We start from the raw sequence: 24,539 nt of genomic DNA on the forward strand, positions 1-24,539 counted from the left end.
TAAAGACAATTAACATTTTTGAACATTCAAGAGGAAAAAAATCTCTATCGAATGACCGCATTTACAAACACTGATGCAAAAGCTATTAGCAAATAGCATTCAACAGCACATTTAAAAATAATATTCTATAACCAAGGGACCTGTTTTTACTCACAACACTTCTGACATCAAATGTGTGTGGTTTTTTCTCATACCAACTAATTCTCCAACTCTCTGCACACCAGCTAGATATCCAACAATTCAATTCAATTCAATTCTGACACTAACTACAACTGGAGTCAGTGCAGACCTCCAGGTTAAGGGTTCAGTCCCAGCAAGAATGGCCCCCACTTCGGGCACGAGTCACAAGTCCCAGGCCTCCTGTACTTCTGACCGACAGGCTATAAATCAGGAGTTCCCATGACCCCCTCCTCAGGTTTGATAATTTGCCAAAACAGCTCACAAACTCAAGAACACATTTTATTTAATATTACTAGTTTATTATGAAGGATACAACTCAGGAACAGGCAAATGGAAGAGATGCATAGGGCAAGGTATAGGGAAAGCGGCGTGGAGCGTCTATGCCCTTTCTGAGCACCCTCCCAGCACCTCAACCAGGAAGCTCTTTGAACTCCATCATTTAGGGGTTTTTATGGAGGCTTCATTACATAGGTATGACTGGTTAAACTTACTGGCCATTGGTGACTGAACTCACTCTCCAGACACTTGCTTCTCCCCAGAGGTTCGGGGGTGGGGTTAAAAATTCCAACCCTCTAGTCCTGCCTGGGTCTTTCTGGTGATCAGCCTCATCCTGAATCTGTCTAGGGGCCCTAAGTCACCAGTCATCTCATTAGCCTACAAAAGACACTCACCTGTCCAGAGATTGCAAGGGTTTTAGGAGCTGTGTGCCGGAACCTGAGGACAGAGACCAAATAATCTATTTCCCAGTATATCACACCAAGTATGATTTATTCTAGGACTCCTGGAGTGGGTCAACAGTAGAAAATTACTAATTTAATGTGTTTCCAAATAGTTCAAAAGAGAAAAATTATAATGACTGCATCTTTACAAAAGCTCAAAGGATATTTGATATAATTTAACTCCACTCTCGATAAACCAAAAAACTCTTAGTAAACAAGGATGGATGGATAAGTAAGTCCTTAAAAATGAAAAAAAAAAAATTTTCCTGTCTCATCCCAAAGCCAACGAGGAACAAGGTAAGGATATCCACTATTACTAGCATTATATAATATTGTCCTGGAGGTACTACTGGCCAATATAATTAGTCCAAAGGCGGGAAAAAATCAGAGGCATAAACATGAGGAAAAGAAGTTAAATGATAAATATTTACAGGTGTCATGATTTACCTAAAAAAAACCAAGAAGCTCTATATCTTGACTGTGGCGATGATTAAAAAACTATACACATTTGTCAAAACTCATTGGGTGGGACTTCCCTAGTGGTCCAGTGGTTAAGAATCTGCCTTCTAATGCAGGGAACACAGGTTTGATCCCCAGTCAGGGAACTAAGATCCCCCACTAAGCCCGCCTGCTGCAAGTAGAGAGCCCACGTGCCGCAAGTACAGAGACCATGCGCCACAACCAGAGAGAAGCCCGCACACCACAGCGAAAGATCCCACATGCCACAACGAAGACCCTGCCTGCCGCTACTAAGACCCAACGCAGCCATCAATCAATATTTAAAAAAAAACAAAACTCACTGGGTATAAATTTAAAATTGGTGAGTTTTGGGCTTCCCTGGTGGCGCAGTGGTTGAGAGTCTGCCTGCCGATGCAGGGGACATGGGTTCGTGCCCCAGTCCGGGAAGATCCCACATGCCACAGAGCGGCTAGGCCCGTGAGCCATGGCCGCTGAGCCTGTGCGTCCAGAGCCTGTGCTCCACAGCGGGAGAGGCCACAGCAGGGAGAGGCCCGCGTACCACCAAAAAAAAAAAAAAAAATTGGTGAGTTTTATTATATGTATATTACATTTCAATAAACCCAATTGAATCATTTGAAAAACTATTACAAGCGATAAAATATTCAAGTAAGGAGTCTGGATACAAAATTAATACGCAGAAATCAAGTCTCCATCTATATAAACACACACCTATTACTAGTCTATTTCATCGTGCAACCAAAAAAAAAAAAAGCCACCAAGAGCTACATGAAGAAAAGTTTAAAACACTACTGAGAGACAAAAAAGAAAATGTAACATCATAAAGATATCAACAGTTAATGTATGATTTAAGGGTTACAAAAGGCTTATTTTAAAAATTAAACAGATTCTGAAGTTCATACGGAAAATTAAACAAGAAAAGCCAAGATAATTCCAAAGTGGCTACCTATAAAACTCAGTCATTAAAACAGTGTAGTTCTGGCACATGGATGGATGGGTAGCTAGTTAGCTAGATCAAAGAGATGAGAGGGTTCAGAAAGACACTCCAATACATACTGGAATTCAGTAGTGTATACTGTAATATATACAAGTCACTTTCAAATCAGTAGAAGATGCAATAAATAATGCTGTCACATCTGAAATAATGTTGCATCTTCCACAAAATAAATTTCAGATAAAAATAAAACCATAAAACACTAGAAAAAAGCTATGGTAGACTTTCAAAAATAATCTTGGAGTGGGGTAACCCTTTCTAAGTGAGTATATCAAAAGCCCAGAAGCCAAAAGAAACAATAAAAAATTCAACTGTAAAAACGAAGAAATGAATTCTATAAAAAAAAAAGATTATAAATAAATCAAACAATTAGATATCGGCAACTTACACACAGACAAAGGGAGTCTGCTAGTTTAGGGGAACTGGGATAGAAGGCTAAGAGGGAGACTTACTTTCTCACTTTTTCATACTGTCCCGCATTTTACACCAAACACAGGATAAAAAAAAATTAATAGAAGGCTAGCTTATATTTTGAAATCATCTTTCCTACTACTTCGAGGTTGATGAAGTATTCTCACTTTTATGAAATAACAGTCATAAAAGATATTTTTAAAAAATTTAATACCCTTGCTTGGCAGAACAAAAAGCTGGCAACCCTCTGTCACCCCCAGAATGCTGAGGGTAACAGTGCTAGTCCACCAAATCAAAAAGTCTGGGAGCTACTAGAGAATGGACTTGAGGCTATGGGGAGGGGGAAGGGTAAACGGTGACAAAGCGATAAAGAGGCATGGACATATATACACTACCAAACGTAAGGTAGATAGCTAGTGGGAAGCAGCCGCATAGCACAGGGAGATCAGCTCGGTGCTTTGTGACTGCCTGGAGGGGTGGGATAGGGAGGGTGGGAGGGAGGGGGACGCAAGCGGGAAGAGATATGCGAATATATGTATATATATAACTGATTCATTTTGTTGTGAAGCTGAAACTAACATACCATTGTAAAGCAATTATACTCCAATAAAAAAAAAAAAAAAAAAGTCTGGGAGCTGCTGTAGTTCTGGTCATGATTAAATTGGCAACCTCTTAATAGGCAAGATATGCAAGATGTAAGACCAAAGTTGTGATCACCCTGCTCCCTACCTGGGAAGGCACAGCTACCAATCACCTCAAATCTTTTTTTTTTTTTTTTTTTTTGCGGTACGCAGGCCTCTCACTGTTGTGGCCTCTCCCGTCGCGGAGCACAGGCTCCGGACGCACAGGCTCAGCGGCCATGGCTCATGGACCCAGCCGCTCCGCGGCATGTGGGATCTTCCCAGACCGGGGCACGAACCCGCGTCCCCTTCATCGGCAGGCGGACTCTCAACCACTGCGCCACCAGGGAAGACATAATCTTTTTTTTTTTTAAACACTCACTCATTCATCCACCAATTTATTTATTTATTTATGGCTGTATTGGATCTTCGTTGCTCCACCTGGGCTTTCTCTAGTTGTGGGGAAAAGGGGCTACTCTTCGTTGTGGTGCGCAGGCTTCTCACTGCGGTGGCTTCTCTTGAAAGAAGAGCACGGGCTCTAGGTGCGCAGGTTTCAGTAGTTGCAGCACATGGGCTCAGTAGTTGTGGCTCATGGACTTAGTTGCTCCGTGGCATGTAGGATCTTCCCGGACCAGGGCTCGAACCCGTGTCCCCTGCATTGGCAGGTGGATTCTTAACCACTGTGTTACCAGGGAAGTCCCCAACTCTAATCTTTATGGCATTATTAAATGGTCTACCTCACAAGGCTGCTGTAAAGATTAGATGAGATACAGCACCTAGCACCTATTGAAGAGTAACTGAAGGCGTTACTTCTACCTTTCAAATTATAAGAGCAACACACCTCAAGACAAGAATAGCTGCAAAGTTTCATAATCTGAAAATACTTCTATTCTATTCTATTCTTTGATCTTCAATATCACACGCCATGTAGCATAGGTAAGGCGGATATTACCTCCATCCTGCACTGAAGAAATTAAGGATAAGAGAAATAAGGTGACTCCAGCTCCCCTGTTGGGTTCTCATAGTCTTGAACACAGGCATATCCCTCCCCCATTCTCATTTCCTAACTCCTAACGGCAAGGGGCCATGTTCTAGTCGCTGTCTTCTGGATTACTGAACATGCTCTATCAACATCCTCATGGCCTGAATAAGTGAGCAGCAGATCCAGAGCTCAGAGTCAGCTGTTCTGATAACTGCCGTCTATCACCTTGCCACCACACCAAAATGGTTACTAGGCCCAGCCTCACAAATTTGAAGTAACTGAGAAAGCCTATTTGGATGAATAAAACATCTAAGCTAGTTTAAATCAGACTTTGGGGGAAAAAAAAGATGAAGGATGGTACCATCTGAATAGCAGTGTTAGAAGGTCTGTTTTAATAACAGCTAGAAGTCACTGGTGATTAGTATGTTGAGAGCTATAAAGAAGTACTTCTCAAATGCTCAGAAATAGTTGGTTAAAACTAAGAGAATATTTGGATATATCAAAATACTGTTTTTATCAGCACCCCCATTTAATAGATGAGGAAACTAAGGCTTAGATGGGGTAAGTAACCCGCCCCAGATCACAGAGCTTAATGAGGTGGCAGGACTAAGCCTGGCCTCCAAGCAGACTGACTCCAGGGGGTTGTTCTTTTCTTTTTTTGGGGGGGAGGGGCTGCGTCGAGTCTTCGTTGCTGCACACGGACTTTCTCTAGTTGCAGCGAGCGGGGACTACTCTTCATTGTGGTGAGCGGGCTTCTCATTGTGGTGGCTTCTCATTGAGGTAGCTTCTCTTGTTGCAGAGCATGGGTTCTAGGTTCGCGGGCTTCAGTAGTTGTGGCACACGAGCTCAGTAGTTGTGGTGCACGGGCTTAGTTGCTCCGCGGCATGTGGGATATCCCCGGACCAGGGCTCCAACCCGTGTCCCCCTGCATTGGCAGGCAGTTTCTTAACCACTGTGCCACCAGGGAAGCCCTTGCTTACATTATTTAAATGCTATGTAAGTCCTTCCCTTGAAGGATAGAGCTTCCTTACCCCGAACACAGGAAATATGAAATAGTGATGTTCAGGTTAGAAAGATATTGTCGGCCTCGCGTAACTGCTGTCAAGAAGGCTGTTGAAAGGCTTGCTGTGTGTGGGTCCCCGAGAGGATGAAATGACATAATGCTTATAAGGAGCTTAGGACCGGGCCTCCTTAACGGTAATTATCCTCATCACCATTGTTGTTAAGACAGCGATTACCGCATTCCCTCCCTCTGATGATGTGCACCTCGGCCCATTTTAATGTTTTCCACACTAAGCTAACTTACTGTTAATACCTGCACTTACTGTGCTGCCCCACAATCCTTCCCCCAGTAGTTGTTATCACACGGATGGGGGCAGTTTAGAACCAAGGGGCTTCTTAGAATCAATAATTGTTATATTTAATTCAATTCAGATTGGGTATTTTCACCTTGTTTTTCTTCATTTGGTTTTAGTGATATTAAAACAATAACAACAACTACTACTACATAACCTACATTTTTCAAGGCTCAGAAGAATTTTGAATTTACCCAGATTTGGGGTCCTTCACTCCCTTCATGGGTTATAAAGGCATACATGCTCTTCACAGAAAGCCCGGGCCAGGAAGTGGAATACCTCATTACGGATTAAGTTTCCACAAAAACACTCTCTTGCCGCCACAACCCAAATGCTGGCTCCTGACAACCACAAAAGAAGAAAGAGTTTTCTGTTGTGGCTTTTGAAACACAAAAAATAGATCACAAAACAGAAACACTGATTGTAGTTGCAGTTATCAGGAGCTACATGCTAGAAAGGTCTTGTTTCAACCAAATTGCAGCTTCCCCGAAAAGATAAATTGTGTGAGTTTGTTTTTAAACTGTTGGGAGGCCACCAAATTTAAATAGACAAAGGATTCCAGCCAAGGGTGAAAGAACGCAAACTGGGGTGAAATCACAAGGCCTTGTACCATCTCTGTTTGAAAAAGGGGGATTCAATTGTCTGATACCCAAGTCATCTTACATTTCAAACAAATAAACCACCTGAGAGCCAGGTACAACACAAAAGAGTGAGCTTATCTTTTTAGACCAGGATTCTCAAGTGATATTCTTCCACGTCTTCTTCCACCAGCTTCAGTCCTTCTGACTTTCTGTTGCCTCAATTCCCATTCCTACTGACCCAATTGTTCTGTCCTGGTCATGTGAACACAAAGATACCTGACTGAGGTCTCTGGAGAGCTAGGCCCCATGGGGATGCATAAATGAAGGAAGGATCAGCCCATACCTTAAGGATCTCAGGAGTTTTGATGCCTGCATCAATCACCTTGCCATCTGCATTCTTCTGCTTGGGCTACCATGACAAAATACCATAGACTGGGTAGTCCAAGATCAAGGCGCTGGCCAATTTGGCTTCTTGTGAGAGCTCTCTCATGTCTCCTCTTATAAGGACACTAACCCTATTAGGCAGGGCCCACCCTTATGACTTCATTTAACCCTAATACAAGGGAAAACCTGCTGTGACAAAGGCATGTTTAGAGAGGGAAGGTTTAGAAAGAGTGGGGATTTGTCAGGTGGGAGGGGAAACAACATATGAGTCAGTAAGAACAGTGATGAGCAAAGACATGGAGGCATGAAACTGAAAAGTGTGAAGAAAGATGAGTAACCCACCTGCTTACCATTTCTTGCGTTCTTCCAGTTTTGGCTCTAATCCAGGCTGCCCTCCTATGCTGAGTTATACACCTCTACCCTTTCAGTTTAAACTAAGGGTCTAGGCGAACCCATGCCAGCATAATGCAAGACTGGGTACATATGCAGAGAAAGGAAGGGCAGAATGGAGGAAGGTTTGCAGAAAGGCAGCTAGATCAAGTGCATTTCAGTCTTCAAGGGTCAGAACTGTTCTCCACACAGTGGTCAGAGTTTTTTATTAAACAAAGGCCAATTACTGTCCCTTCACTCAAAACCTTCCAATGGCTTCTGATCTCACTCAGAGTAAAAGCCAAGGTCCTTACCAGGAATGTCCCAGTCTCAGGAATTTTACACTCGCTGTTCTGTCTGGAAGATTCTTCCCTGGGTAATCACATGGCTCCCTCCCTCATTTACTTCAGGTTCGCGTCAAAAGGCACTCTCCCCCAGCCCTCCATCTCTAAAATTTTAACACTCACCCCAGACATTTCACATACCACTCTCCTGCTTCATTTTTTTCCTCTCAAGCACTAATCACTAAGATTCTTTATATTTTGTTTGTCATTGTCTCCCCCACAAGACTGCAATGCACGGTTCATGAGGGCAAGGATTTTTATCTCTTTTTTCCAATATTGTATCCTCAGCATCTTGAACAGCGCATGGCACACAGTATAGAAGGTGCTCGATTAACCTATGTACTGAATGAATGAGAAAAGGACAGGATCCTCACAGTTCGACGCACTCCAGTCCTCTGGCACTCTGGAATCAGGCAGAGAAATAAATGCAGAGTTATCTAAAGAGTGAGGCTATATGGAGGTGAAGATGGCTCTGCAGAAAAAAAGATTCCCAAGAATTTATCACAGGCTGAGTAGGCATGGAGAAGATCTAAAACATGTAACAAACATCCCTGACTGTAAGGGGTGAACATCTAAACAGGGAATCAAAACCAACTCATGAAATAATCAGAGGACAAGCAAGAAGTTAATACTGAAGATTTCACCACAAAATGACAAGGTCTCCCCTTTCCTGACTGTTTAGTATGTGCCAGGCCAAGTATCTTAACACACGATCTCCTTCAACCCTCACAGCCCTAACAAGGTGGGTATTATCGTTAGCTGCATTTTGCAGAGGAAGCACAGAGCTCAGAGACGTGAAGTGGTGAAACTAAGAAGAGGAGGAGCAGAGCTGGGACTGTGAACGGGGTATGACCCGTTCCAAAGTCTATGCTTGACTCGCCAGGCTATCAAGCTCTTTGAAACTCAGAAAGGGGAGGGAGTCAGTGGGCTACTCTTCCTGGAGGGAGAAGCCTGGGCTGGACTTTGAAGGTGAGGGGGCCTCTGCACAGGGGGAGGGGAACCAAGCCTAGCAGACAGCAGGGCTTGGCAAATGAGGCTCCAGCAAGCGAAGAGGCCCAACTAGAGTGGAAGATGCACTTTAGTGTCAGTGCTAAAAGCAGCAGCAACAAATGCTAATTGATCATTTACAACCTGCCAGGTACTGTTATAAGGTTTTTAACATATTGAATCACCTCAATGATTCAAAGTACTATCATTATCCTCATCTTACAGTCAAGGAAACTGAGTCACAGAGAGGTTAAACATTTGTTCATAAGCAGCAGAACAGAGATTCGAATCCAGGCAGTTTGGCTCCAGGTTTATCCTGTACAGATTAGTCAGTAGCAAGAAAAAAGGGGAAAAAAGGCCACCAAAACATATGCATCACGTATGTGCATATGTGCACAGTCCCCACAGGCACATGGCAAGAGTTCTCACTTGGCTTCTCCGTGGACCGTCCCCCAGTTACTAATAACAGTTGCACTCTGTCCTCTCCCCATCTCTACCTCCTGCCTTAATCTGCCCTGATGTGCTTGTTGCCAGGCTGTCTCCCAAAAGGCCTCTGATCTAATGGCAAGCGCTTCTCCCCAAAGATGCTACCCTCAATTAGTGGTGAAATTTAAATCTGCCACGCAGAAAGCACTCTGCTCATTTACCCGGGCAAACGAGCTCAATCAGGAAGAAGGTCACAGCTCTAAGTATTCTGTCAAAGAGCATTTTTACAGAGGGTTTCCATTTGCGCAGAGGAGCCGTGGGCCACCTCTGACCTGCGAACAAAGCAGACAAGCTGATCTCCAGCCACGGCTGCAGGTCTCCACACTCACACTCAGACACACTGGGGGAAGAGCTTCGCTTCCAGACTCTGCCTCACCCTTCCTCCCCTCACAAACTGCCCACAGGGTTGAACATTTCATTTTAGAGTCTTACTGGTAGGTGTCAATAAGAACACCTATTTATCTGTGCTACAAATGGCCAAAACTGAATCAGGGAGCAATGCCCCATGACAGCCCATCAAGTAAAAACCATAGGGTTACCAAGATCTGTGCTAACCACAGTCTCAACTCGGAACCACGAGGAGAGCCCCAGCAAAGAAAAGGGCTACACCACAAGGTATTGGAAGAATTCAAGATTCTTCCAGCCAGGCACACTTGGCAAACGGGAATGATCTAGCTGCTAAAATAATGTATGACACAGCTCTGTGCACCCACATACACCCTCGCCAGAACGACCTCTTACCCCTTAAAAGACAGGAAACACAAAGCCATAAATAGGTAGCAGAGATCCTCCTACTGCTTTAGCTCTCAGCCTCATAGACTTATTGCCCCTTCAGGAACTGATATGTGCTTCAAGACATCTTTTAAACCAACATGTTCAACATGTTAAAATTAATTATTAAAAACTGCCTCAAAAACAAAAACAAAAACAAAAACAAAAACTGCCTCACTCCTGGGTATATACCTGAAGTAGATGAGTGCACATACACGCACCAATATTCATGTACAAGAATGTTCAGAGCAGCACTATTCATAACAGCCCCCAAACTGGAAAGTGCCCAAATATCCACGAAGAGTAGAATGAATAAGTAAATTGTGGACTAGCCCCATGATGGAACAGTATACAGCAATGAGAATGAACGAATCACACAACCACGAGGGAGCTTACAGATGAACGTCACAGACATCATGCTGAGTGAAAGAAGCTAGACCACAACTATGCATTTGGTATGAGTCCATTATTAAAGTACAAAGGCAGGCAAAACTATTCTGTAACTGGCAGAAGCCAGGGGCAGAAGCCAGGGTAGTAAGTTTTGCAGGCAGCTGGTCATCTTCTGTTTCTTGGTCTGGGTACTGGTTATACAGGTGTATTCAGTTAGTGGCTATTCGTTGAGCTGTACTTACGATGAGTGCACTTTTCTTAATGGATACTATACTTCAGTGAGAAGTTCTTAAAAACTGCTTACAGGGAATTCCCTGGCGGTCCAGTGGTTAGGACTCCGTGCTTTCGCTGCTGAGGGCGCGGGTTCAATCCCTGGTCGGGGAGCTAAGATCCTGCAGGCCGTGTGACCAAAAATAAATAAATTAAAAAATAAATAAAACGCTTGATTCTGTTGCCTCCTCACCCGGTTAAAACAAACAAACAAACAAACAAAAACCCTGCCTACAGACATTGTCTAATGTCATCCATTACTATTCTGGGTAAGTGTCCTATTTGGGTTTCCACAACCGCAGTAAATCAGTAACATGAGCCACCAAAATAATGGCCAACATGGCCTGAGTGATTGCTACGTATCAGGCATTATGCTAAGAACATTACAAACAGGGGTTCATTTAATTCTAAAAAATTCCCTTTGAAGGAGCTATTATTTTTATTCCCAATTTGAAGGAACAGGAAAATGAGGCTCAGACAGTTTAAAGCCAGCTACTGCGTGGGAAAGTCAGGACACTAGAGGTGACTCAAAAGCTCATACACTAAACACCTGGCTACCTGAATGGGAAAGGGGTTCGGGTTATAAACACAGAAGTTGCACTAGGCCCCCAAACTTTTTTCTATTTCATGACACTGACCTTTTTATTGAGTCCAGGCCAGCTGTCTTGTAAAATGTATCACATTCTGGATTTGTCTGATTATCTACTCATAATAAGATTCAGATTAAATATTTTTGGCAACAAGGCACATAATGTCAGGCTGAACAGCTGGGGGTGCCAGTCCTGTCCACCTTTTGTTAAGGTGGTAACCCCCATCTCTCCATTATAAAGGTGCATTTCTCCTTTGTAATTAATGCGCTGGGCGGTATTCTGAGGCCATGCAAATATCAAGTTCCCTCAACAGCTTTCCTCAGTGATTTAAAAAAATCAACCATTGAGGCATAATTTATATACAATAAACTGTATCCATTAAAAGCATACAGTTCGGTAATTCTGAAGTACGTGTACATGAGTAAAATCATCACCACAGTCAAGATGTGGAATATTTCTATCACCCCCAAGTTTTCCCATGCCCCTCTGCAAGCAATTTTTCTTGCCACTCCCAGCTCCTAGGCAACCATAACCACTGACCTGCCTCCTGTCACTATAGATTAGTTTGCATTTTCCAGAGCCATGTATAAACGGAATCATAATTTGTAGTCTTCCGTGTCTGGCTTCTATCACTCTCAGCATATAATGATTCTGAGACCCGACAGTGTTGCTGTGTGTAGCAGTAATTCATTCCTTTTGGCCCCTGAGTAGTATTCCAGGGGATGGATGGACCAGTTTGTTCACTCACCTGAACAGCAGCGGTGAGGGTTCTAACTGCTCCATATCGTCACTTGGTCCTGCCAGTCGTTTTATTCTCCAGTGGTTTTTAAAATCCAGTAATGTTCCTTGCCTGAATTAATTATTTATTTGTGTGATTATGTCTATTTCCTCCACCCCTGGTCATCATGAGGGCAACTTTAGTTCAACACAATGCCTAGCATTAATTAATATACTAATAAATTAATCCAATAAATATCTGCTGAATGAACAGAATCTGCCGTCCATCCATCCCTCCCACCGAAAGATGGTAAGCTAAATATTGTTCAACCTACTAACGACTTATCAGGACATTTCTTTCTTTCTACAACCACCTGGTGCTGTATCTGGATTTTCCCTCCATCAGAGGTGAGAGGTCAAGCTTGACCAGATTCTGGTGCCCATCAAGGAGCCCCTGGAAGGCAGACAGAAGAAGTCCCTCTCAGGACCTCCCTGGCAGTCCAGTGGTTAAGACTTCGCCTTCCAATGCAGGAGGTGTGGGTTTGATCCCTGGTTGGGGAGCTAAGATCCCACATGCCTCGCGGCCAAAAAACCAAAACATAAAACAGAAGCAATACTGTAACAAATTCAATAAAGACTTTAAAAATGGTCCACATCAAAAAAAAATCTTAAAAGAAAAAGAAAAAGCCCCGCTTGCAATACAAAGCCTGCTAAGTGCAGGCACTGAAACCCCAATGCAGGGTAGTGTGGTTCGATTCCAGGCCCTCCAGCAAAAGGGCTTTTGAAAATAAATGTGAATTTCAGGGGCAATGTTGTGCCCAGGTAGGCACTGCCTCGAAAGGCAGGGTCCTGGTTCTGTTACCAGACTGTGGGGTAGGATTCCTCCCAGAGAGCAGGGGAAGAGAATATAAATGCTGCCACCTTCTCCCCACCTTCTCCCTCCTGCACTTTATTGACACTGAGGTCCTCCCTGCAGTGATAAAAGACCGTGATGTACCCTGACTGCCTCCCAAGGGTCACCTTCCCACATCTGGCTTCTTACAGCAACAAAACAATCTCTTGTGAAATGAGATCACACATGCCAAGTGCCCAGTACAATGCTTGGATCATAGCAAGCACTCAATAAATGTGTCAGGAATAGAAAATGCGGAAAGTTAACGTGATGGCAGACCATCTTTGGCATTATTATTTTAAACAGCTGCAGGCCTCCTTGACTACAAGGAGCTTTACACTCTACAGGGACCAACAAAGTAAGATGCACTAACAAAACCATGGCCTACCAATTATTTATATGGTATGGTCTGAATACACTGTAATTTAAGATGCAAAAGAGGGGCCTTCTGTCCAAATGAAACGACTTCTCCCTGGGAACAATTCCTATTCTCAGCCCTCTGTGGCACTTGGTAGAGGTGCTGGGGATTGGTCACCTCTCAGTAAGCAAAGCAATTAAGAAAAGGATGGCTGGATGTGAAATGATTTTTGCCACTGTCACCCTGCCCCCTCTCACTGCCAAAAGAAAAAGGTTAAAAAATCACAGAAAGAGGGAGCAAGGAGGTTTGGTCTCACACATTATTCAAAGAAATCATTCCTAGAGAATGCTATTCTTAGTTAAATGGCTGACAAGCGAGGCTGCGGGCCTGGGGAATACATGCAGCAGAGCCCAGATGAGCAGGGCACTAGGCATTCAGCCTCCAGGATACTAGACCTCCCGGGATGGGGAGGAGTGACACTTGGAAGAAGCTCCTTCAGGGAGTTTCTACGCCGTATGACGTGGATACTTCCCCCCAACTTCGAGAAGGAAGCCTTGACTCAAAATTGGCCCAGAGACTCGGGGTATAAAACCTTAGTTTTGTGACCATAGTGAGGTGTAAAGATAGCGTACTTATCCTGAGAAATTATTCTCAGGAGGATTGTGAGTAGGCTCTAAAAGTAAGTCCTCACCCCAACTCCAGTGAGATAAACTGTCCAGAATTGAATATTCCTACTTCCTGCCACACATCAGAGACCTCAGATTAGCTTGGCCAATGCTCTCCTTCACCGAGGAGTCACACTGCTATCAAAGGGGAGCAGTGACTCTATTGCCCTTACCAATTTTCCACATGGATGAAAACTTGAAGAAAAAGCTTTCTAACCAGAAATACAAAGTCAAATCTGACCCCCAGTCAGTCCTCCCATCCCGCTGCCATGGTGACCCCAGAGCAGCTGCAGTAGTTACATGCCCTTTTCCAGCCTTCCCATGTAACCAGAGCTGAGAAAGTGAAAATCTAATATCCTATTAGCACAGAAAGCACAGAGGCTGTCACTGGGCCTGGGCTGGGCTAAAAGCATCTGCAAATCAATCTGAAAGCTGTTCTACCTACTGGCCATTTCTTGAACACATTCCAATTTTAGAAAATATGGAAACAGGATAAATGAACCGGTCAGAAAGCTCAGGAAAAAAAACAGGTGCAGGGACTTCCCTGGTGGCACAGTGGTTAAGAATCCATCTGCCAACGCAGGGGACATGGGGTTCGAGCCCTGGTCCGGGAAGATCCCACATGCAGCGGAGCAACTAAGCCTGTGCGCCACAACTACTGAGCCTGCACTCTAGCCTGTGCTCCGCAACAAGAGAAGCCACCGCAATGAGAAGCCCGTGCACCACAATGAAGAGTAGTCCCCGCTCCCTGAAACTAGAGAAAGCCTGCGCGCAGCAACGAAGACGCAACACAGCCAAAAATAAATAATTTTTTAAAAATTTTTTAAAAAAACAAACAAAAAACAGGCGCAAACTAGAACCAATCTCCACCCACAATGTTATGAGCTAACCTAAGAATATGGGGGAGCAGCTCCAACAGAGTCCTGGTAATAGCAGGAGCCGCACATTTTGAGGCAAGAAGGCAGCAATCCTTTCTTTGTGATTCGTGTTTAGGAGGAGTCAGCAATTTACTCACAAAACATGGGACAGGAACCTGCCACCCCTGGAAGGCAGAATGGCTGCAAACAAAGCTTCTCCTCCCATACTCCCAGAGACCCCCTTTGAGCCCAACTCTTGCCATCCTCTTCTCAGGTCAAAGGTTAAAATGCAGCTGGCTTGGAGATGAAATTTTAAAAGATGATGCACAAGATACAGTGTTAAATTAAAACAAACAAAAAACAAGCTGTGGAACAGTAGTACATGATCTCATGCTTTTAAACATTTTGGGGGACAGTATTAGCAGAAAACACAATCCAACTATTAATGCAGATTACTTCTGAAGACTTGGGATTATAAGGGACTTTCACTTTGTTATATACCTATATAACATCTACCTATGTTTATGATGATTAAATTTTTTACAGTGAACAAGTATATTACTCTTATAATAAGATTTTTTTATTATTATTATTTTTGGCTGCGCTGCACGGCACATGGGATCTTAATTCCCTGACCAGGGACTGAACCGGTGTCCCCTGCATTGGAAGCAGAGTCTTAACCACTGGACTGCCAGGGAAGTCCCAGAAAAAATATTTTTAAGGTGATGGGATGGTTTAAGTCGTCCCAATTCATAACGGTCACACCATTTCCTCTCTATTGCAAGGTTTTGGTTCGGTTTCTACTGTGACACTGGCTGTGAAGCGGCAGGTGGGTAGCAACACAGGCCCTGAGGCATGAAAGGCCTAACCATGGCTGGCAGGACTATGAACTCCCAAGCACCGCCCTTGAAAGTGATGATGCAATACTTTATTTGCCAGGATAAGCACAGTGCCCAGGTGCATGAGATGGACACAAGAACAGGGACACAATGACTTCTGACTTTGAACTGCATGGGGTAGTCCTGACAAACAAGTTTTATTTGGAATATCATCTCTAATTGGTTAGAAGTGACTGCCTGGACCACCACATGGAAACTGGGTCATGTGGCAATTCTACCATGAGTAAGAGAGGGAGATGGGATGGGTGGTCAGGTGGCAGCACAGGCTTTCCCTAAGAAAAGCACAAGTTCAGTAGAAAGCAGCCAGAGCTGGGGAAAACACCTGACTGACGAATTCATTCAGCCAGTCACCAGAATCTCAGAGAGTCCCGATGCCCAACTCACAGATGTGCTGTGTCCAGGGAGGGAGGTGTCTGCAGCCCCAGCTCTCGGCTCAGACAAGAGCCACATGAGGAGGTGGCTATGGGTGGTGTCAGAAGGGGGCTGAGGACACTGGAGAGGTACAGACAGCACACCACACAAGGGTACAGTCTATACGACAACTGTCTAGACTCTTCAAAAAAGGTCATCACTAAAAAAAAAAAGGCAGAGAGAACTGTTCTCGACTGAAAGGGACTAAAGAGGCAATAGCTAAATGCACTGTGAATACTGACTGGATCCTAGAACAAAAGACTCAGCTATGAGAGACAGTTTTAAGTCAACTGAGTAAATTTAAACATAGATCTATATGAAATGCTCTTGAATTAATGCTAATATTCTTAAAAGTGATAATGTTATTGTAGTTATAGAGGAGAAAGTCCTGAAGCTTAGGGATATATGCTGAGACTTTTAGAAGTAAAGTGACGTGGTGTCCGCAGCTCACTTTCAAATGGTTTAACAACAATACAGTGGGCTTCCCTGGTGGTGCAGTGGTTGGGAATCTGCCTGCCAATGCAGGGGACATGGGTTCGAGACCTGGTCTGGGAAGACCCCACATGCCGCAGAGCAACTAAGCCCGTGAGCCACAAGTACTGAACCTGCGCGTCTGGAGCCTGTGCTCCGTAACGGGAGAGGACGCGACAGTGAGAGGCCTGCGCACCACAATGAAGAGTGGCCCCCACTCGCCGCAACTGGAGAAAGCCCTCTCACAGAAATGAAGACCCAACAGAGCCAAAAATAAATAAATAAATTTATTAAAAAACAATACAAATTGTGGGGAAAAAGAGCAAATGTGGCAAAATGTTAACCACCGGTGAATACTGGGTGATTACCGTAGTACTCTTTCAATGGATTTTACCACTTTCAAATTTAAAAGTTAGGGAGAAAAGAAAAAGGTCATAACTCGGTAAAGTCTGACCGGCAATAGGAAGGAAGACCGAATGTACCACAGGTGAAGCTAACCGCGACAACCAGCACGCACTGAGCACTTCCGTGTGCCAGGCGCCACACTCGGCGCCCGACGTGCAAGTCCCCCTGAACCCTGGCAGCCCAAGCAGGCAGGTCCTGTCATCACCCTCAGTTTACAGATGAGCAAATGGCAGAACAAAGATTCTAAATGCGGTCTAATTGCAGACCTGAAGCTCTATATCACTCTTCCCAAATGCCTCTCCTAGTGAATCTGTTTTATTTTAAGTACATCTGGAGAAAATGCTACAGGGGCCTAAGAACGGGGAATGGTTAAATAATCTGTGATACAGCCATTTAATGGAACATTGTACAGCAATTAAAAGTCATATTTTCACAGAGTATTTAATGACAGGGGAACATGCTCACAAAATAATGTCTGGTTTAAAAAGTAATGGTTCTCAAAAAATGGTCCTCCAACATACCTCTTAGTTACTGAGTTCCTTTTTCTGCAGGAAAACGGGAGTAGGTAAGCTGGTGAACTCAGGGCTCTTTAGCCTCATCTGAGTTATGCTAAATTTTTTTTGAGAACTATAATACCACATATTCTGAATTACGTAAAACTAAAAACCTATACACATGCAGAGAAATAAAACTATAAGGAAATACATCAAAATATCAACAGTGGTTTTCATTAAGTGGAAGATAATGAATCTTTAAATTCTTTTTCAGTTTTTGCCTTTTGTTGAATTTCTACAAAGAACATGCTTTAATTTTATGAAGAGAAAAACAAATTCTTTTAGGAAACTGAGTACACAAAAGACACCTGCCCCCAACATACACATTAAGCTCACAGATACCACATCTAATTATTTTCCTGAAATTCTATAAAAGTACAAACTAATGCCAATGAGGGGAAGCATATGACCAGAATTTAAAAGGAAAGAAGAAGAAAACAATGCAATTAAGGTATTCCAGGTTGAAAACCAATCATTCCATCAACAACTAATGTGTATTGTGTGCCAGGTTCTCCGAGACAAGGGGAACAGAGAATCCTGTTCTCAAGATTGAAATGTGCCGGGAAGAACTACCAGGAAGGTTACATTCAAAGTGCTGCTGGGGGTGGAAGAGTCCTGAAGAATGAGGACAAGTTCCAGAGGCAAGGAGGAACGTGGGACACATTTCAAACCACATGAAGGGTATATGCAAAGCAGAGAAACACAAAGAAATTCTGCTCTGGCCATATCCTTCTAATACATGGTGTGTATTCTTGTAAAACAATTTTAAAATTAATGCCTGTGGTAGTATAAAACAGAAAGAATGGGGAGGGAGGGTCGGAGGGAGGGAGAGAAGGCAGGCAGACAACCACAGCATAACAGTACTGCAGTAGTGCGCGTAATAGGGAGGAGTTGAGACTGCGTCAGCATCTGGTAGGCAATGAGGAAGCAAGAAGAGGTTTATAGTGGAGGAAATGCCACGTAATCAGGATGGACTGAGAAGGAGGGTGACAGTGGGGCAGTGGAAATGAAGTGGAGGAGACAGAGCCAAGAGATGACAAAGGACAGCGACACACTTGGGAACGGATTAGATGAGTCACAGAGGACCCTGAAGTTCCACGCTTTTGGGTGTCAGGGTGAGCAGGGGTGCAATCTAACAGAGCTTTAAGAGAAGCAGCAGCTCAGGAGTGGCTGGTGGTGAACTGGGGGCAGGGTTGAAGAGGTCTTCGCACCTGAAAGGATTCATAGGTAGAAAAACACCTGTAGAAGCACAGGTAGAAGAGAGGCAGTGGACATAATAAAAAGCTAATCACAGGGCTTCCCTGGTGGCGCAGTGGTTGCGAGTCCGCCTGCCGATGCAGGGGACACGGGTTCGTGCCCCGGTCCGGGAAGATCCCACATGCCGCGGAGCGGCTGGGCCCGTGAGCCATGGCCGCCGAGCCTGCGCGTCCGGAGCCTGTGCTCCGCAACGGGAGAGGCCGCAACAGTGAGAGGCCCGCGTACCGCAAAAAGAAAAACAAAAGCTAATCACAGTCTAAGAGTCAGAGAAGCAAGGTGGGTCTGGCAGATCAAGCCCACAGATGTGCTCAGCGAGAGGCATGCGGGTAAAATTCAGGCATTCGGTGCTACCACAGGTGAGCCAGTCAAAGAGCCCACTGAAAAGGGAAGCTCACCCTGACAGGAGAACCCTAACCAATCGATGAAGAAGGAATTAGGGTGATCACTGTCTCAGGGAAGAATCATCAATGGATGCTAAAACTAGTGGGTGAAAATATTAGGAGAAAACAGATACTTACACAGTCTGAAAGCATTTCCCTACAAAATACTTATTCATACAACGGGGGGAGAGTAGCTTTACAGTGGAGAAGCTTGGCAGACACCACTACCTTAATCAAGGGATCAAAGAGAAAATCTCCAGTGATGGGACAAACTGACAACACAAGCCAACTGGTATGATGCACTGAGGACACAGCCTCGCTTCCCTGCTGTTACTGCCACAAGTGCAAACATGAACCTAATCATGAAGAAACAGAAAAAAAAAATCCAAGTTGAGGAACCTCCTACAAAATAGCTGATCTGTATTTTTTAAAATTATCAAGACCATGAAAAACAGATAAACTGAACTGTTCTAATTAAAGGAGACTAAAGAGACTTGATAATTAAATGTACCATTTAATGTGGTCTGAGATTAGCTCCTGGACCAAAAAAAATTTTGTCTTTTGCTATTAAAGGATGTTAATGTGACCAATGATGAAATGAAAACGTCTACAGATTAGATAGGTTAGTATTGGGTCAATGTTAATGTCTTAATTTTGATAACTGCATGGTGTTTATATAAAGGGAATGTTTTTAGTAAATACCCACTGAAGTATTTAGAAGTAAAGGTGCATCATATCTACAACTTCCAAACATTTCAGGAAAAAAGATACACACACACACACACACACACACACACACACACGATACAGGGAATGTGGTAAAATGTTAACATTTAAGGAACCTGGGAATTGTAACTTTCAATTTCTTACAACTTAAAATTTTGGTAACTTTCCTATAAATCTGAAATCACTTCAAATTAAAGTTAGGGACCCCCCAAATGATATAAACTATCTCTCTGAAGTGAGAGAGAGGCTCGAGTCACTCAAACTTTCTTCCTGAAGATTTCCTCCTTGCCCAAGGCAGAGGTGCCAGGAAGAAACTGATATAAAACCAATGTCAAGAAGATGGACACTGACAAAAGGCTTTGGGTACAGATGGTCTAAACAAACTACAGATCTGCTATGATTATGCCAAGTGCTTGCTGTGATTCAATCCTGGTGTGCTACTGAGAAAACCCTGGAAATAACTCCAGAGTCTTTAGAGAGCTTCAATTTGAAACCCATTTCCCCTGATTTGGCACATCCTGAGTAAATATGAACACCACCACTCAGCCTAACATGACGCTGCTGAAATTACTAGCAGAGCTTGGTAGGCTGTCCACACCACACAATACTTAATATCATTGCAGGTAATACCGGAATTAGAAAGAACACATAGGGAGGTTATAATCCCTACCTTGGTTTCAAATTAGTAGCAGCCTATATCCTTGAGCTCACCTCTTAATGCTCAAGGGTCCACATAACCATGTGCCCACTATACCACCTCCTCAAAGCTCACCAGCTTTGAAAGTATCCAGGAGAAAATCAAGGGAAACAATGACATGGAACTGGAAGCTCCGGAGGTTACAAAAGAAATGCCAAGGATGGGAATTCCCTGGCAGTCCAGTGGTTAGGACTCTGAGCTTCCAGTGCCGGGGCCTGGGTTCAATCCCTGGTCAGGGAACTAAGATCCCACGAGCCATGTGGCATGGCCAAAAAGGAAAAAGAAAAGAAAAGAAAAGAAAAAAATGTCAAGGAGACAGGTTATGGGAGCTCTAAATGAACAAAATAAATGTTTTTAACACAGGTAAAACTTTAACATTTCAAGAGCAATACAGAAAATCTTAAGACAGTCAGCCTTTGTGATAACACCAAGTTGCCAACAGAATTGAAATGCAGCTGCCTGACTAGATGATATCTAAGCATCTTAGCTGGTTTTTTATTGCAGGAAAAAATTTCTATCAATATATGAATTTCAGGCACCTGATCAATGGCCATCTACACATTCCTTTTATTAAACCAAAATGTGTTAGTTTGGGTCCAGTACATTGGACATTTGGGTCCAGCACAGCGCTGAAGTCACTGATAAATAAAACCCTTTCCCTGCTGGGAGACCTGCAGGGGACAAACAGGCTACACGCTATGACAGGGAGCTGCGAGACCACAGAAAAGGTATTCCAACCAGCCACAACTGCAGTCCTGACAACAGGACTGCTCCCACACACTGAAAGGCCTAACATATCCCGCACGACAGCCTCAAAACTACATGAAGATGGAGGATCCACAAGTCTGACAGCTGTCGGGATTACTCAGCTCCTTCCCAGAAAGCATCTCACGGAAACAAGAAATAATTCCAGAATCTCCAGATGGCTCAGCCCTCTAGAGAGCGTCCTGTAAACAGTGAAAGCTGTAATCGGCTCTGAGGCAACACTTACCTGTGGCTTCAATGTACTCAATACATCGCTCAATAAATACAGGAATCGGTTTCTCTGGAGTCACCACGGTTGTTAAGGGCACCCCAAAATAGTTACTCTCCCAGGTCGCCTTTGTGATGGATGGCCGGGGTTTGGGCTTTGGTTTCTGTCCAGGAAAGAGAAAAGAAAGCACAAAAACAAAGTGATTCTCAACATACAACTCCAACTTCAGTAAGGCTTCCAGAGGGGAACTCTCAGTGGTGTGGAAACTGTTAGAAAGATTCCAAGCAGGATAAAGAGACCCACTTACTCATCTCATTCGTCCAAGTATCACACAAGATGCCGGCAAGTTGCCACATAGTCACACCTTGGGTGTGAAACTGCATTATCAGAACAAAGGTGTTTATAAGAAGCAGGCCATGTTTATTTAACAACAATGAGATGACTGTCCAACATCCTTTATCAGGGGTACAATGGAGTAAACAGGAAACTTTCCAAACATTCCATACAGATAACAGATACTATACACTCAAGGATGGCTAAAATCTTTTCAAAAGATTAAAAAAGTGGAATTGAGGGCTTCCCTGGTGGCGCAGTGGTTGAGAGTCCGCCTGCCGATGCAGGGGACACGGGTTCGTGCCCCGGTCCCGGGGGATCCCAAATGCCGCGGAGCGGCTGGGCCCGTGAGCCATGGCCGCTGAGCCTGCGCGTCCGGAGCCTGTGCTCCGCAACGGGAGAGGCCACGACAGTGAGAGGCCCGCGTACCACCAAAAAAAAAAAAAAAAAAAGTGGAATTGAAAACTAATAATTTCCTCCTTCGAGAAAAGAGAGCATGCATTCTGCTGAAAGCCCAAGAGAAGAATTCCCTTTTGATACATCAGCCTGGGGTTAATTCCCAATGGCTTCTGCATTAGGAAAGGGTAAAACCAACTAATCAGACATGACCAATAGGACGATTCTTCGTCCCTTCCTTCCCAGCAGTCACCTTCCTCATGTAGTAGGAGTAGCAGCAGCAGCAACAACTACTTGAGAGCTGCTGCGTACCAAGCCAAGTCCCAGCTGCTATTTCTATTAAACCGTATGGCATTCCATTTTACCAAGGAAAAATGTCTCACATGACACAACTAACAAGTGACAGTGCCGGGATTCAAACCCAGGAGGGTCTGTCTCCAAAGCCCACGCTCATCAACATTATTGAGATATTTTGCTCCAAAATTATTCAATCCTTTTATTTTGAAGATCACATGAGGAGGAAAAAATGCTCTAAACCAATGGTAAATTTCCTAAAGCTACAGAAATATACCTAAAATTTGGGGCTTTTGTTAAAATATCTACTAAAGAGGAGGATAACCAAATAGAATCAAGGTAAATGGACCCAGGTGTATCTCCAGCAACTCAGTTTCATTTGCAAGTTAATGAGACTAATTTAGAAGGGCAGGTTTATTTACAAATATGCCCAACTTAAAACTTAAAAGTATTTAGGGATCTCTGCATAAAATCCACTAAAGAGGACAGCTAACTAGCTTCTAGGTCAGGGTCAACCATTCCCTTTCCTTATCCTGCTCACCCTCATTCCTTCTGGTACCCCCTTTATATGAGAACAAATCACTTCCTGTTTAGTCTGAAATTCGCTGAGGACTTCCTGTGCAAACAAGTGGCAAAAAAAAAAAAAAAAAAAAACAGCTGAGAATAAACTGTACATGAAAGAAGGAACGAGGCCGTGTCTGGACTGCTGGCTGACACCATCTGAAATGACAACCCAAAGGCAAAGATGATCCAGTCCTCACGCAGCCCGCTAACTGATCTGGTATGGAGGACTGTAATGCAATGTGAATGGATCCCAGCGTCCCAGAGAAGAACACGCACTCCACAAAGCCTGTCACTGCAATATGCCTGCTCCTGGTAAAACCAGTGACACAGCCTCTCAGGCTGCAGGGAGTGGCTGCTGCTCTCTCTCCTGTATAGACTGCCTGAGGCAAACAGGCTCTGATTTCACACTTTTTACCAAAGAAGTATGGAAAAGCAAATTAATGATTTATCTTTACACGAAATAATTTAACCAATCTAGACTCTCCCTAGCATCTTCTACTTAGATGAAGTACAACATAAAGATTTAAGCTTTCAAATCTAACAGACCTGGTTTGAATCCTGACTGAGAAGTTCTGTGACTTTGGTCAAGTAATTTAGCACCTTGGGGACAGTACCCTCCTCATGAGGTGGTCCTGAGGGTGAAATGATATGATGTACTGGAAGTGGCTCAGTGCCTAGAGCGCAGTAGTTGCCCAACAATGTAAGAAGGGCTGAGTGTTTTCCATTGTTACACACTGTAGCAACCAGTAACAATGCATCAGGTGAGGCTCTCCCTTAAAAATGCCATACCATTTAAACTGTTAGCTGAAGAATCTGAACACACAAGGAAGACCATCCGGATTTAAGCGACATTCTTTTGGCCAACCCCAACCAGGCAGCAATTGCCAGTCAAAACTAACATAACAATAGCACTGTTCTTCAATAAAACCTTGAAGCTTCCAAATAAACTGCTGTTATAGAATAAAAAAAAATGGGAACTTTAAGAGAGCTGCCAGGAAGCTACTTCCAATCACTATAATGCCTTCTGACCACAGTTCTAGTAAACAGACAATAAATTTTAATCTCATACTTCTTCCACCCTCTCAATACTAGAGCAAGATGATGAGGTGTGTTCTAACAGTCTAAGTTAGCTAGAAAATTTAGCCTCCATCAACTGAATACTTACTAAGCACCGGATCCTTGCTTAAATTCTTTTTTTTTTTTTTTTTGCGGTACACGGGCCTCTCACTGTTGTGGCCTCTCCCATTGCGGAGCACAGGCTCCGGACGCGCAGGCTCAGCGGCCACGGCTCACAGGCCCAGCCGCTCCGCGGCACGTGGGATCTTCCCAGACCGGGGCACGAACCCGTGTCCCCCGCATCGGCAGGCAGACTCTCAACCACTGCGCCACCAGGGAAGCCCTGCTTAAATTCTTTATATGTATTATTTCATTCCAGATTCACAACAGATCTGTAGATATGGGTGTTAAAACTCCATTTTACAGATGAAGAAGCGGAATCCCAGAAAAATTCAGTTACTTGCACAAGTCAGTTCTGACTACAAAACCTGCGTTCTAAACCACTATGGTTCACTACCTTCCTCTGAAAGTTCTTGGGATATGCGGAATAAATAAATGGATGATCAAATAAATGATTACGGGTACACTGACAATCCGAAGAACTTCTAAAGGTAATAAAGACTCACATAAAATACCAGGGATCTTTAAGCTGGGCAAGGGAAGAATGGGGCATGATGACAGCTATTTCAAATAGCTACAGGACTATCTCATGAAAAGAGAGCAG

At 43.8% G+C, this 24,539-nt stretch overlaps 1 protein-coding gene across 2 annotated transcripts in view; it reads right to left on the minus strand.

Annotated features, from left to right (window-relative positions):
* ARHGAP35 (Rho GTPase activating protein 35) overlaps positions 1 to 24,539 on the minus strand; it is a 121,669-nt gene that overhangs the window by 40,878 nt on the left and 56,252 nt on the right. For both annotated transcript variants that reach the window (XM_067718829.1, XM_067718830.1), the window contains exon 3: positions 21,191 to 21,335. In XM_067718829.1, the coding sequence (XP_067574930.1) occupies positions 21,191 to 21,335 (145 nt within the window). The remainder of the gene's footprint in view (positions 1 to 21,190; positions 21,336 to 24,539) is intronic.

The sequence above is a fragment of the Pseudorca crassidens genome, chromosome 20, assembly GCF_039906515.1.
Source record: "Pseudorca crassidens isolate mPseCra1 chromosome 20, mPseCra1.hap1, whole genome shotgun sequence".
Taxonomy (NCBI): domain Eukaryota; kingdom Metazoa; phylum Chordata; class Mammalia; order Artiodactyla; family Delphinidae; genus Pseudorca; species Pseudorca crassidens.